At 33.0% G+C, this 12,470-nt stretch overlaps 1 protein-coding gene across 1 annotated transcript in view; it reads left to right on the plus strand.

Annotated features, from left to right (window-relative positions):
• LOC131575621 (neuroligin-4, X-linked-like) overlaps positions 1-10,121 on the plus strand; it is a 45,775-nt gene extending 35,654 nt beyond the window's left edge. The window contains exons 2-4 of the mRNA XM_058831339.1: positions 5,498-5,557; positions 9,073-9,225; positions 10,030-10,121. Of these exons, the coding sequence (XP_058687322.1) occupies positions 5,498-5,557; positions 9,073-9,225; positions 10,030-10,121 (305 nt within the window). The remainder of the gene's footprint in view (positions 1-5,497; positions 5,558-9,072; positions 9,226-10,029) is intronic.
• The last annotated feature ends 2,349 nt before the right edge of the window (positions 10,122-12,470 follow it).

A 12,470-nucleotide genomic window follows, 5' to 3' on the forward strand; every position in this document is an offset into this window, starting at 1 on the left:
AATTTGTGTAATCATGTAACTAAAACCTATAGGCAATATTGAGTAAAGAATTGAGGGAATATAAAAATCCCATATTTTTTATGCAACCTCTTTTTCAACTTCAGAATGACTCTTTTTCAATAGATTTTTTATTGGCTCTCTGAAACGATTTGGAAAAGCTTGCGAAGTAGCATTTTCTTTTTGATTTAATCCTTGTTAATGCATGGAACACAAAACTATAGGGATTTCAGCTGATTTTTCTTTACAGTCCATCCAGTTATGGATATCACACAAAATTGTCCTTTAATTCTCTTTTCTTGAAAAGGAACATTTTTTGGATGTACAACAACATCTATGTGTTTTCTCTGGAATCCAAATAATTTTTTTGTGTGTGTTGCAGCTGGTGTGATTAAGAGCATGAATTCAATGATGTTGCATGTTCCTTAGTTTAATGTTGCTGCTTTACACTTGCAACCCAAATGGTTTTGTTTTATTGTTATTAATGGCATTAGAATAATGGCTATTTTAATCGTGTGTTTTCTACTACTCAGTGACAATATAGGAATTAAAACAAAACTAAACACCCACACATGATGCCATTATCCAGTAAAGAGTTAGAATAACAGTTATTTAAATCTAGGAAATAGGAATATAGTTTTCTTTCTTTGATTAAATGAACAGACTTCCAAACAGGTATATAGTTATATTGCCTACCCTGGTGATATTTTCTAACATAGGGGATCCACAATCAACTTCTACATTACTTTAGCAAGCGGAAATTCTAAACAATCATTTTCCTCCACTCTATTTGAAATGTCAAATGCCTCATTTGATCTTTCTTCAGCTGCCAAATTAGAACTTCTTGTTGCAACTATAAAGGTAGCTGTAGAAACTTGGACATAGGGATGAGCTGTGTTATGTGTTATGACAGGCAAACTGCCCCATTATGGTCCCCCTATTTTTGGACATGAAATGACTCAAGTCTTGCACACTTGGTGAGACTTACAGCAGAGTTATCCCACCAGCCTTAGGAGAAATGCTGAAAGGAAATTTTGCTTTTCGAATGCTGCCTTGAAACTCTAATGAACTGTTGATTTGACCTGATTGTAAAATTATAATAGTTTTCATGGGAGGGGAAAACAAGAGCTTTAAAGTTCTATTGAAATGGCTTTATAAATAAGACATGTTACTGAGAGAATAACTATTAAATCCTGTATTAATCTGGTTTGAGCTGGAAATTTCCAGAAGGTTAAGCGTGTGCTATGTGAAACTGGGAGGTCATACAACTAATAATATGATGTGTGATTTCTGAAAACTGAGACCTTTTCCAAATTTAAATGGGGTCAAAAGGTATACTATGTGACAGATGGAGCAATTGCATATAAAATGCAAAGAAATGGCATCAGCTTAAGCAGTTGTGGATGATTTTTTTCTGCCATTAGAGCATTTTTTTCTGCATTAGAGGCTTCAGAGTGAATTTCTAATATGCAAGTCTGGTAAACTGCATGCATGGGACCTGCCTATATTACATATGTGATTGATATAATTTGAATGGAGGAAGATGTAGCATAAATTGTCAATACAACTGGGACAACTTACAAAACAAGAAAATCTGTTTCTGAATGAGATTTTTATTCATTATGGAAAGGAAATGTGAGCCAGGTGACATGCTTACAGCAGGGTGACTTCTTCATTTTTGATAGAATTGTTCATGGCATGGAGAACAAATCTGGGAATACAAGATGACTGTGCATCCATAGATAAATGAAATCAACTACTTTTTAATAGTTTATTAACACATGGATCAGTGTTTCAAAATCAAAACCTTTAGAGATGTTTGCTGACTTAATGTTTACACCTGCATTGCTTGTAGTGCTTCTTAGCAAGGAAGAAAGTAGCCCACATGAAACCCTCCTTTGTTATGACCATATTGAGCTTTTTTCAAAACAGTTTATCCGCGTATATATATGAAAAAGAAGCAGTTTTTGGCAGACAAAAACCGTTTGCAAAAGAGGTTTGACAAAGTTCAAAAATACATTGCACCATCCTCTTCTCACTCAGCAGTGAATGGAACAGTAGGACGAAAGGAAAGAGGTCACCTGGCCTTTAATATTTGCATTACAAAGTAACATCTTTTTCTAGTAATTGTCATTAAGATATTTTTCTAAAACATGAATCTTTTTACAAATGTATTCTTCAGTAGAGCTATGCTATCTACAATGTATTTAAGATATGTATTTCAATAGTTCCCAGCCTTTACCATTTGGGGGAAAAAAATATCCCATCCCATCCTATTTACATTTTGAAACATTTTTCTCTGTTACTTTTCAGTATCATGAAAAATGAAACACAAACTTTAAAAACCAAGATCTCTGGTCAAACACAAGTCTAGTTAATAGAGATACTCAGGAAATTCAGTCTTTAATGCACTACTACTACTACTACTGGATCCTGGGTTGCTGTTGGAATTTACTATCCATGTTTCATGTGAGATGAATGAGTAAACAGTTCTTAGTCTGCAGAAGGGCCAAATCCTATAATACAGTGATAATATTTACTTGATATATGGGAACTGAAGATTAAAATTGCTGCTCCTGTGATTTGGAATAAGGAGAATATGAAATATGGGGAAAAAATTGCCCCAGCTGTGAACACTCACTCAAGAAGCCCCAAAGCAGAGCGATATGTTGATCTGTGGGACAATCAGCTGTTGCAGGCAGGCAATTTTTCTCAGCAATGGGAGTTTCTGAATCATAATTCCGTTCAGTCTCCTAGATTAATGCAACCTTAAACTAACCTTAGAGGCATAGCAACTTTTTTTTGTCTTATGACAGGGATTACCATCTTTTTTAAAATGTTTAAGGACAAATGAATTGACATTTTTAATAAAAAACCCAACATGGTTAGAAAATTCAAATTTTTGCTCTCTGGCTGAGATAGTATGTTTCTGGAAGTTTATATTTTTGAAAGATTCATATAATTTTTCTAAGCAATGCTCCTGAGTATTTTAGGTGGCTTTGGAGCTACTGAAATAATTCCAGCAATAACATCTGTTCTCCTCAGACTCTTTCACACTAACAATATTACCCATATGATTTGTATCAGAAATAGTGTGGCCAGCAGGACCAGGGCAGTGATGATCCCCCAGTGCTGAGTACAGGGCTGCACCTCAAATCCTGTGCTCATTTCACTGGAAAGCACATTAAGGAGAAAATAGTTGCTGTACGTTATTGGTATGTGTATTGAAGATTTTGGGGCGAGATAATACCCAAACTAAAATTTTTTGGGACACAACTACTTCTTTCACTCCAAAATACTTGAAATAGGTATTAGGGTCCTAATTGTATACACAATTTTTGTCTACAGGTACTGCATATATAGGGTCACAGTGATTTTGATATTTTTAATTCATAGGAATAAAAAATATGTGGTAGTTGATTTTATATTTGCCATATGATAATCATATTTTTCATCAAACAATTAAAAGACTACCTCCCTGGGGAAACTAGTATTGAAATTTGTTATGTGCATTCAAACTTGTGTCTATATGTATTCATTGCCTATAAATAAGTATTTCTCATAAATATTTTACATGAATCAGAAATAGTTTAAGTGCAAGGTTGAGTACTTAGTTTATTTAAATACAAAATTAACTTTGCTCGTGTATCACCTGAGAAAGTATTCAACCTTCACTGGACTATAAGTAATTTGGAACAATATTGAATAAAAGGACAAAACATGGATGATGACTGAGCTTATGAGCCTGTATCTATTACTTCTGAAAGAAATTAGAGATTAGAGAACATCTATATTTTATTGACAGAGATATTTTACCTACTTAATTATGTACTGGATATATGTAATGAATCCACTGAAGTACTGCATGAACAATATCTTTTGTACAACAGCACTGAAGATGGAGACTGTACGTGGAGATAGAGTATCGATCACTGCTTTTCACATCATCACTGCATACACAGTGGCAGTGCTTCCAGAAAATGCAGGTAGAAAATGTGTATCTGGAAGACAAACTAGTACACTGATCACAAAACCATATATATTAAAAAATGTTAATACTTCAGTAATAATAAAGACATTCTGTTTTACAATCATGGACTATGATTTAATTGAAACCTTGGATTTTGAGGGGTATAATAATAGTTAAAAAGTAAAATATACGTAGGAAAATAAAAGGAGTCAATAACATTTTTTTAAATATGATGTATCTGTGAAAAATTTAGACTTTATATGCAAACAAGTTAAAGTATGCTGTTCTTTTTCAGCATGTCCTGAAAAGGCACTTCAAAATAAAGAAAATTCAACAAAATAATGATTAGCATGCTTAGATGATTTTATTTCTTTAGTAACCGTGTTAATTTCTCAGCTAAATTATAAACTGAGTTTCCCGTCCCTATTTTCACTCCTTATCAAGTAACTATTTACATTACAGAGGGCTACTTGCTATGGGAGTAAGCACAGTATAAGGCTGTGTGCAAGGATAGCTTGGTGTATTTTTATTTCTTTAGTCAGGAAACAGAAGTATTGATCAAGGATGGGAATGGTGAAAACTATGTTTATTTCCTCTGCTCCCATAAGCACAGGCTATTATGACATGTATGAGCACAAATGTTTATGTGTGCGTGCATGCCTGTATGTGTGTGTGCACGTGGACGCCTCAAAAGTATTTTTAGAAAGCATATTGAATGCAAGTTAAAATATTCTTTACTGAATCTTCTAATATTCTTTACTGAATCTTCTAATAAAGAAATGCAAGTTCTTTATCATGGTAAGTAAATTTTTTCAGTTAATATCTAGGTTTTTCTAAAGAGCATGAAATGTGGTATATTTTGAACCAAGACTGGTTTTGGACCAGTTTCATGTCTGAGGTCAACTCAACTCTGCTTCAGTTTTGTTTACAGTTTTGTTTTAAATATCTTTTTTTCTCATATGGGAAGAAAGAATAAATTCTAAGGAGGTCTTTATAATTTGTCTTGGTTCAGTCAAGTTGTATAAAACTCAAATGATAATTTTATTTGCATTAGTTCCATCCAAAATTCCGGTTGTGGATATTTTAAAATTAATTTTAATGAGGATGAATAAAATGTTAAGTCATTGAATAAAGTAACTGAAGGTATTATTTCCTCAAGGTTACAGAACAGAATAAAAAAAATTGCATTTCTTTTGTAAAAACATAATTTGATGATTTTTAACATACTTTTTTTGGTTTATATTATTCTTTTTTAATAGCACAATCATTTGTTTTTTTTGAAGAAATCACTTTTAACTAAAGTACTGCATTGCCACTGAATATGATACATTTTTTCAAATATTTTCAATTTGTTCTTCTTGACATTTTATGTTTATGTGCAGTTTGCATCTTTTTTGTTTTTCAATTTCAAATGTAACAGATTTTGACATTTTTGTTACATTTTTTGTGCTAGTGGTTTTTTATTTTTGAGAACCTGCTGGTTTTGAATTCTCTTTTTTCCCTTTATTCTCCTCCTCAATATGATCCCAGGAGCCAACACAAAGAAAAGCGCAGATGATATAACCAGTAATGATCGTGGTGAAGATGAAGGTATTTTTTGTTTTTTCAAAGCCTGACCCTGATGCATGAACATAAACTTTTCAATTTTTGTTATAATAAGAATGATTATTGTTATTATTATTGCTGTTATTTCAACATGATTTTTAGTCCCTTATTTGCAGAAGCTCACATCAGTGTGCTTCTTTATTTTCTTCTTTAGAATTTCCTTTGATTGTTTTTCTTTTTAAAATCTGAATTAGCATATAGATGACTGCAGTTCCTCCGTGACATAGGTGTAAAGTTTATTCCTAAATATGTGTGAAGTGAGTAACATAAACATTATTTGAAACCACATTTTTTTTTCCCCCCTCTATTCTTTCTTAGGTTGAGAAAATGGAATTTAAAAACATGCATGTGCTCTTTTTCCCTCCTACACATATTGTATATTAATTTGTTTGAAATTCATGAAAAAATTCACATATATCTTTCCTTTCACTTCCACTGTTTCCCCAGTGCACATGCTGTACATTGATGCAGTTGAATTGTACTTTGTCTTTGCTATTTTTATTTACTTATTTATTTTTTTTCTCACAGGATGTGGTTTATTTCAGGACACACAAATAAAGGAAGCTGTTGATGTTGCTTTATTGGTTTTTTTTCTGTAATCAGCTAGCCTCTGAAACACATTCATTCTGACTGACCGCATTCCCACTGAAATCAGTAACAATCATTTTCATTAACTTCTTTCAAAGTTGGATTGGGTTTCCTGAAAGGAAATGCTAAAAGTTCACAGTGAAGTACCCCAAAAAAGTTTTAGATGAAAACATGTTTTTTTTTTTTCTTGCCTTGATGCAGCAAATCTATTTAGAATACACCAAAATAGAAAGAAGTCATGAAATCTTCCTCTGTTCTCACTCGTCCTTTCCATTACAATGTCAGTTTATATGTATTTACCAAATTAAGAAAAAAAAAAAATTCAAATTAAATGAGAAAATAAAAAGCCATGGGTAGTTTATTGGTCTGGCTTCAAAGCAACTGTTTATTAATCCTCTCATGCTTGGCCAATCCATAGTGCTATTCCACATCCTTTTTATTGCTGTTTTCTCCCATCTGAAAAAATTTCAAATTACTTTGAAGGATATATCCTCTCTATTTCTCTTAGAATCATACACACTGCAGTGAGGATACTATCACCCCTTTTCCTGGGAGTTCAGATCTATTGTAGCTACACTGGCTATATGTAAAATACCATAATAAAAACCTCAGGTCTTTTTGATTCACACTGGTTGAACTCTACTACACCACCTTCACTTCTGAATTACACTTTTTCTTACAACACAGAGATACTGTGCAGAGTACACTATTAAAATTACTCTGTTATTTTCTGATTATCGCCTTCCTATTTCTGTGCAAAGTAGGCTTTTTTAAAATGATGGTGTTATGATTTCTATACCAAATTCTTAAGTTACGTTTAAAGTAAAGGGCAAATAACAAGCAAAACCAAAATTGCTTTAAAAATAAATACTGGATTATGAACACATTATTATTTGGCCTTTTTTAAAATTTTATAAAATGCTAGGATTTCATTATTAACAAGGGTATCCACTTTAGATCTAAGCATATAAAGCATCCAGCTAATTTCTTTATGTTGAAGGTAATAATGGTCCCATTGAAGGTGAAGGGGAAACTTTGTATTGACTTCATGAGTGAAAGATTGTAGAACTAGGTAATAAGAAGAGATTAAATACAAAGTATCACCTCATGAGACTTTGGGAGAGAAGGGGAAGGCAATTCAGCAGCACAAATAATTCTGTTAAATAATTGCTGCTTTCAGGTTTTTTGAGAGCTTAGCTGTGCCTTCAGAGAAGAAGCACTTTTATGTACTTTGCTGAAAATGCTGACAGTAAAAAAAAAACACAAATAGATCCACTAGAATGTACATCGTTGCTTTAAATTCTCTGTTTAATTGCTGTGCCACTCTTATAGTCACAACAATTAAAAAGATCTTATCACAAAAACTTTAGTTCTGCTGCTCAAGTAAAACATTTAAAATACAGCATGTAAGGATGTATCTTTTTGTAGAAGGAGGGAGAATCAATGACAAGCCATAAACTCTGACAAGTAGACAGGTGAGCATTGCAGCCTGGACATTCCTGAACTCAGCTGGAAATTTGTGGTATTTAAGGTAGTGTATACACATGACTAAAGCAAAAGTGAGACACAGGAATATGATAGTCAAAATTTACCTTTAAGTATGCTCTAACTAGTTCCACATATATAAAAACACTGACTGTCTGGTACCTCGTTGCTGATCACATTTTTTGTCTCAATATTTCCTAACAAGCCTGAGGGGAGGGAAAATGTTTGGAAAGGTTTCAAACCCAGATCCCTCACCTATAGATACTTAGCTCAGCTTTTTCTTTCTCCACTCTTCAGTATATGGCTATCCAAACGATTTTTTTAAAAAGCTGGTTGAATAATCAAAGTCTCTCCTTCTCCTTGTGTGTCGTGCTATATACTTGAAAGAAGCACTCTGATTCCATGCAGATACACTGAATTATTTGTAAAAAAATTGTATATCTAATGGCAGCTTTCTGAATTGCCCTCTCTGCAGGAGCTTAACCTCTCTTCACACTGTTTTTGTAGAGAAGGGAAGTTCCAGATTTAGGTATTCTGAATTATCACTGGCATCAAGAGCATAACTTTTCAGATTAATCTGGTCCCAAATATGGCCCAATAACTGATTAGCACATCTTTATAACTCACTATTAAATATGTAATATCAATTTAATTTAACTTTCTTTTAGAGATAAAGACCCAGCTGTTTACCTTTTTAAAAGTAGTCAGGAATTTTCTACATATACAAAATATCATTAATACCTTTAACTCAAGGCTGTTCTTTGAGGCTTAGCTGCTACCAGACCAGGAAAAGTGAAACACAAAAGACATAATTTGATTTAAATACAAAAAATCTTGTCCATGAATTCACATAAATCCTCTCTGTTTGTTAAGTCCTAGGCTGTTTAAAAGAAGGTACAGTCTTCTGTATTGAAGAAAATATATATTTTCTTCTCCCAAAACAGACTTATTATATTATCTCTTAATGAGCTATTGGGAATATAATTTCAATAATTAGAAATTTCCCATGAGAAATTGGAAAGTATGAATCATTACTATAATTTTGTTATTATATGCACAGATATTTCTAAATTGGTATACATTTGAATCCAAGCATTCTAAAAAAATTTCTAAAAAATTCTAAACAAACTTCATAATTTGTTTTTTTCGGCTTTAAGATATTTTTATTAAAATCAATTTTCTTGTAATACTGAATGCATTTGAAGTGTTATGAGATGATTTTAGAAGAAATAGTATTTTAAATTTTAAATTATAAATATTAGGCTTGTAGGATGATCCTGAAATGTATAAGCTAGTGGGTATAGTGGTGGTGACACTGAAAACATAAGAAATAATGAAAACTGTTTTATCACTATGAAAAATTGATAATACTATTTTCCTTATGTTTTTATTACTTTATTGTGTTTTCCTTACTTGAACTTTTTCAGACATTCATGATCAGAACAGCAAGAAACCCGTTATGGTCTACATCCATGGTGGATCTTACATGGAGGGTACTGGAAATATGATTGATGGCAGCATTCTCGCAAGCTATGGAAATGTCATTGTTGTCACTATCAATTACAGGCTGGGGGTTTTAGGTAAGTGACTCTTTACTTCATAGAAATACTTGCACAGAAATATTTGATTGCTGAATTTTTCCACTGATCAATCATAGATATTTGGCTTAGTTTTGATTTTAAAACAGAACAATCTCAGTGATGGATTTTGAATTCTGTCCATTTTTTATGGAAACTGGGCTAAACAACATTATTTTTGACAACTGCCTTCACCTTGGAGAGAAATGACTGGAAATGCATAATGTTTCGAGAACTTGTATCTTTTTCTTAAAATATTTCCATGTTTAAAAAAAAAAGCAAATAAGAAGGTCAATCAAGAATGAGCACTCAATTTCAAAACAGTTGGTAATGGCAAGAAGAAGGAAAGTGTTACTATTTATCTGTATTTATTATTTTTGTGTGCAAATTGGTTTTTAGGGATACATACAAAAAATGAAAGGCCATATACACTGATGGAATTGGTGTTGCAGGTAATAGTCAGTCACGAGGTTTTAAGGTGTACAGTGACATTATCTTGAAAAATATAAGAAAGTCCATAATCATGGTACATAACATGTACCAAACTTTTGTCCAAAATAAGGCTTATTTCTTTATTGAGATTGCTTTTCCATAGAAAAATAAAATCTAAAAAATGGGAGAAAATGGAGGACATTAGAAGTATTTGTTATCTTAGTGAAAAAGCTATGCTATCTATTGTTTGTATAGAATAGCATACAGGATGTTCAAATGCTCATATTTCTGGCATTTTAGATACACAGGGCAAAGTACAGTAATTTTGTTTGTATCTCTTTTTACAAGGATTTTTGAACTTGTTTTTATTAATAGCAAAGCTGATCTATGTTCATGGCATGTACTGTTTTGGAGGACAGAAGCCTTCTTTCGCTGAGTTATCTGTTCAAGTTGTTCATGTGTTTTAACAACTTTATAGTTCATCAGAGTACTGAGAGGTTTTTTTCTTGTCCCTGACTTTGAGTATTCATTAAATACAAAAAAGTATTTTTTTCCATGATGGAAACAGGTTTAAATGTAAAGACAGAAATATAAAAATGTATCTTGGTATCTTTATGCATGCAGTCATGGTACTCAGAAACATCCAAACAAAATAAAACAAAACCAAAAAAAAGAAAAAAACAGGACAAATAAGAGGAACCGAAGAACGGAAGACACAAGAAAATAAATTGTTGTTTTGGTTGTGAAACAACATGTATACTCAGAATATTGGTAATAGTTATTTACCTGTAAAAAAATTATTTAATGCATCTCTTTAAAAGGTTTTACCTTGATTTCTTGAAACTAACATTGTTAAAGGATACAGATGAGTGAAAGCAACTGTAAGTGGTTTAAAATGTTTCATTGTCCCGCTGTAATTTATAAATCTCAAGGGAAAAATACAATGTTTGCATTGGTGAACTCCTATTTTATGTATTTATATTGAAAAAAAAAATAGAAGTAAGAGTCAAAATGCTATATTTTTTAAATTGTGGCATTCAGGAAAAAAGACACAAAATGGGCATTTATATGAGAAACAGGAAAGTAATAGTTGTCAGGATTTTAAATGGATTACAGTGGCATTAAATATTGCTTCTCAAAGTGTAACTTTCAAGAGTATGGAACTCATTCTTTATTACAAAAGTCTATGCTTGAATTAATAAAACAAAAGATATTCAGAAATTGTGTAAACACTTAAAAATTAGAGGAATTCTGTTTTATGAATATATTTACATTTTTTCTTCCTGGGTAAAATGTAAATGTGATCATTGAAAACTCATTAGGTTCTCCCTGGACATTGGAAGATATTCCATATATTTTTGACTTCCTTCATAAGTGAAAAAAAAATATAAAGAAAACACAAATTTCTTCAGAAAAACAACCATGTGGAAAAAAAACATGACTATTCATAAGAGTTAAAAAAGTAGCATCATTATTATAACATACAGTTTGAATATCAACAATATTTGTATCCATTTCTTCTAGTTTGGGTTACTGAAGGACAAATTTCCATTAATCTGTTGTCAGTGGTGGTTGAATTGTAAGTACATACACAAAGTCAGATAAAAACCTCTTGTTAATCACAGAGATGTGTAATTCTATCACTATTATCTCACCCTGGAATGAGGGATTATACATTGAATTGATCACAGGGGAAATGCTAAATTCCTCTGGAAAATTCTCACAAATGGACATGAATACTGGATCTCGTACTCTCTAAATGTTAGTACTGTTCTTGAAGCACATAAAATTACTTTTTTTTCAGTCTATAGTGTGTCATTAATAGCAGTATATAGAAAAAGTATTAATACCACATAGATAGCCACTGGATGATCTTAGACAGACAATCATAGAACCAGAAAATGGATTGGGTTGAAAAAGACCTTCCAAGGCCATCCAATCCAACCCTGATGTCATGGGAAGGGACAGCTGTTACATCAGGTTGCTCAAAGGTCCATCCAACCTGACCTTGAACAATTCCAATGATGAGGCATCTGCAACTTCTCTAGGCAACCTGTTCCAGTGTCTCCCAACCCTCATAACAAAAAATTTCTTTTTCCCCCTGCCCTGCCACTGTAGGCCTGGTTAAAATTTTCTCCATCTTTCTTGTAAACACCCTTTGTATATTGCAAGGCCCCAGTAAGGTCTCCTAGGAGCATTTTCTTCTCCAGGTTGAACAGTCCCATCTCAGCTTTTCTGACCATTTTTGTGGCCCTCCTCTGGACCTACCTTAGCAGATGCGTGGCTTTCTTGTGCTGGGGACCCCAGAGCTGGATGCAGCACTCCAGGTGGGGTTCTACAAGACCAGAATAGAAGGACAGGAACACCTCCATCAACAATGCTTTTGATGCAGCCCAGTACATGGTTAGCTTTCTGGGCTGCAAGTGCATGTTTCTGTCTCTTGTCCAGTATTTTCATCCACCATTATCCCCAAGCCCTCTCATTTATCCCCAGTCTGTAAAATACTGAGGTTTCTTCCAGTGCAGGTACAGGACCTTGCACTTGGCTTTGTTGATTTTCTTGAGGTTCCCACCGGTCTTCTTTTCAAGCCTCTCAAAGTCAAAAAACGTCATCCCTTCCCTCTAGTACATCAAGTGCAGTACTCATCTTTGTGATGTCCACACACTTCCTGATGGTGCACTTAATCCCACTATTGATGTCCTTAATGAAGGTATTAAATTGTATGAACTATGAACCTTGAAGAGACACCACTGGTTATTGCCTTCCACTTGGGTATTTAGTTGTTGACTGCAACTTTTGAGTACATGGCTATTCAG

This window comes from Poecile atricapillus, chromosome 1 (assembly GCF_030490865.1).
Source record: "Poecile atricapillus isolate bPoeAtr1 chromosome 1, bPoeAtr1.hap1, whole genome shotgun sequence".
Classification (NCBI taxonomy): domain Eukaryota; kingdom Metazoa; phylum Chordata; class Aves; order Passeriformes; family Paridae; genus Poecile; species Poecile atricapillus.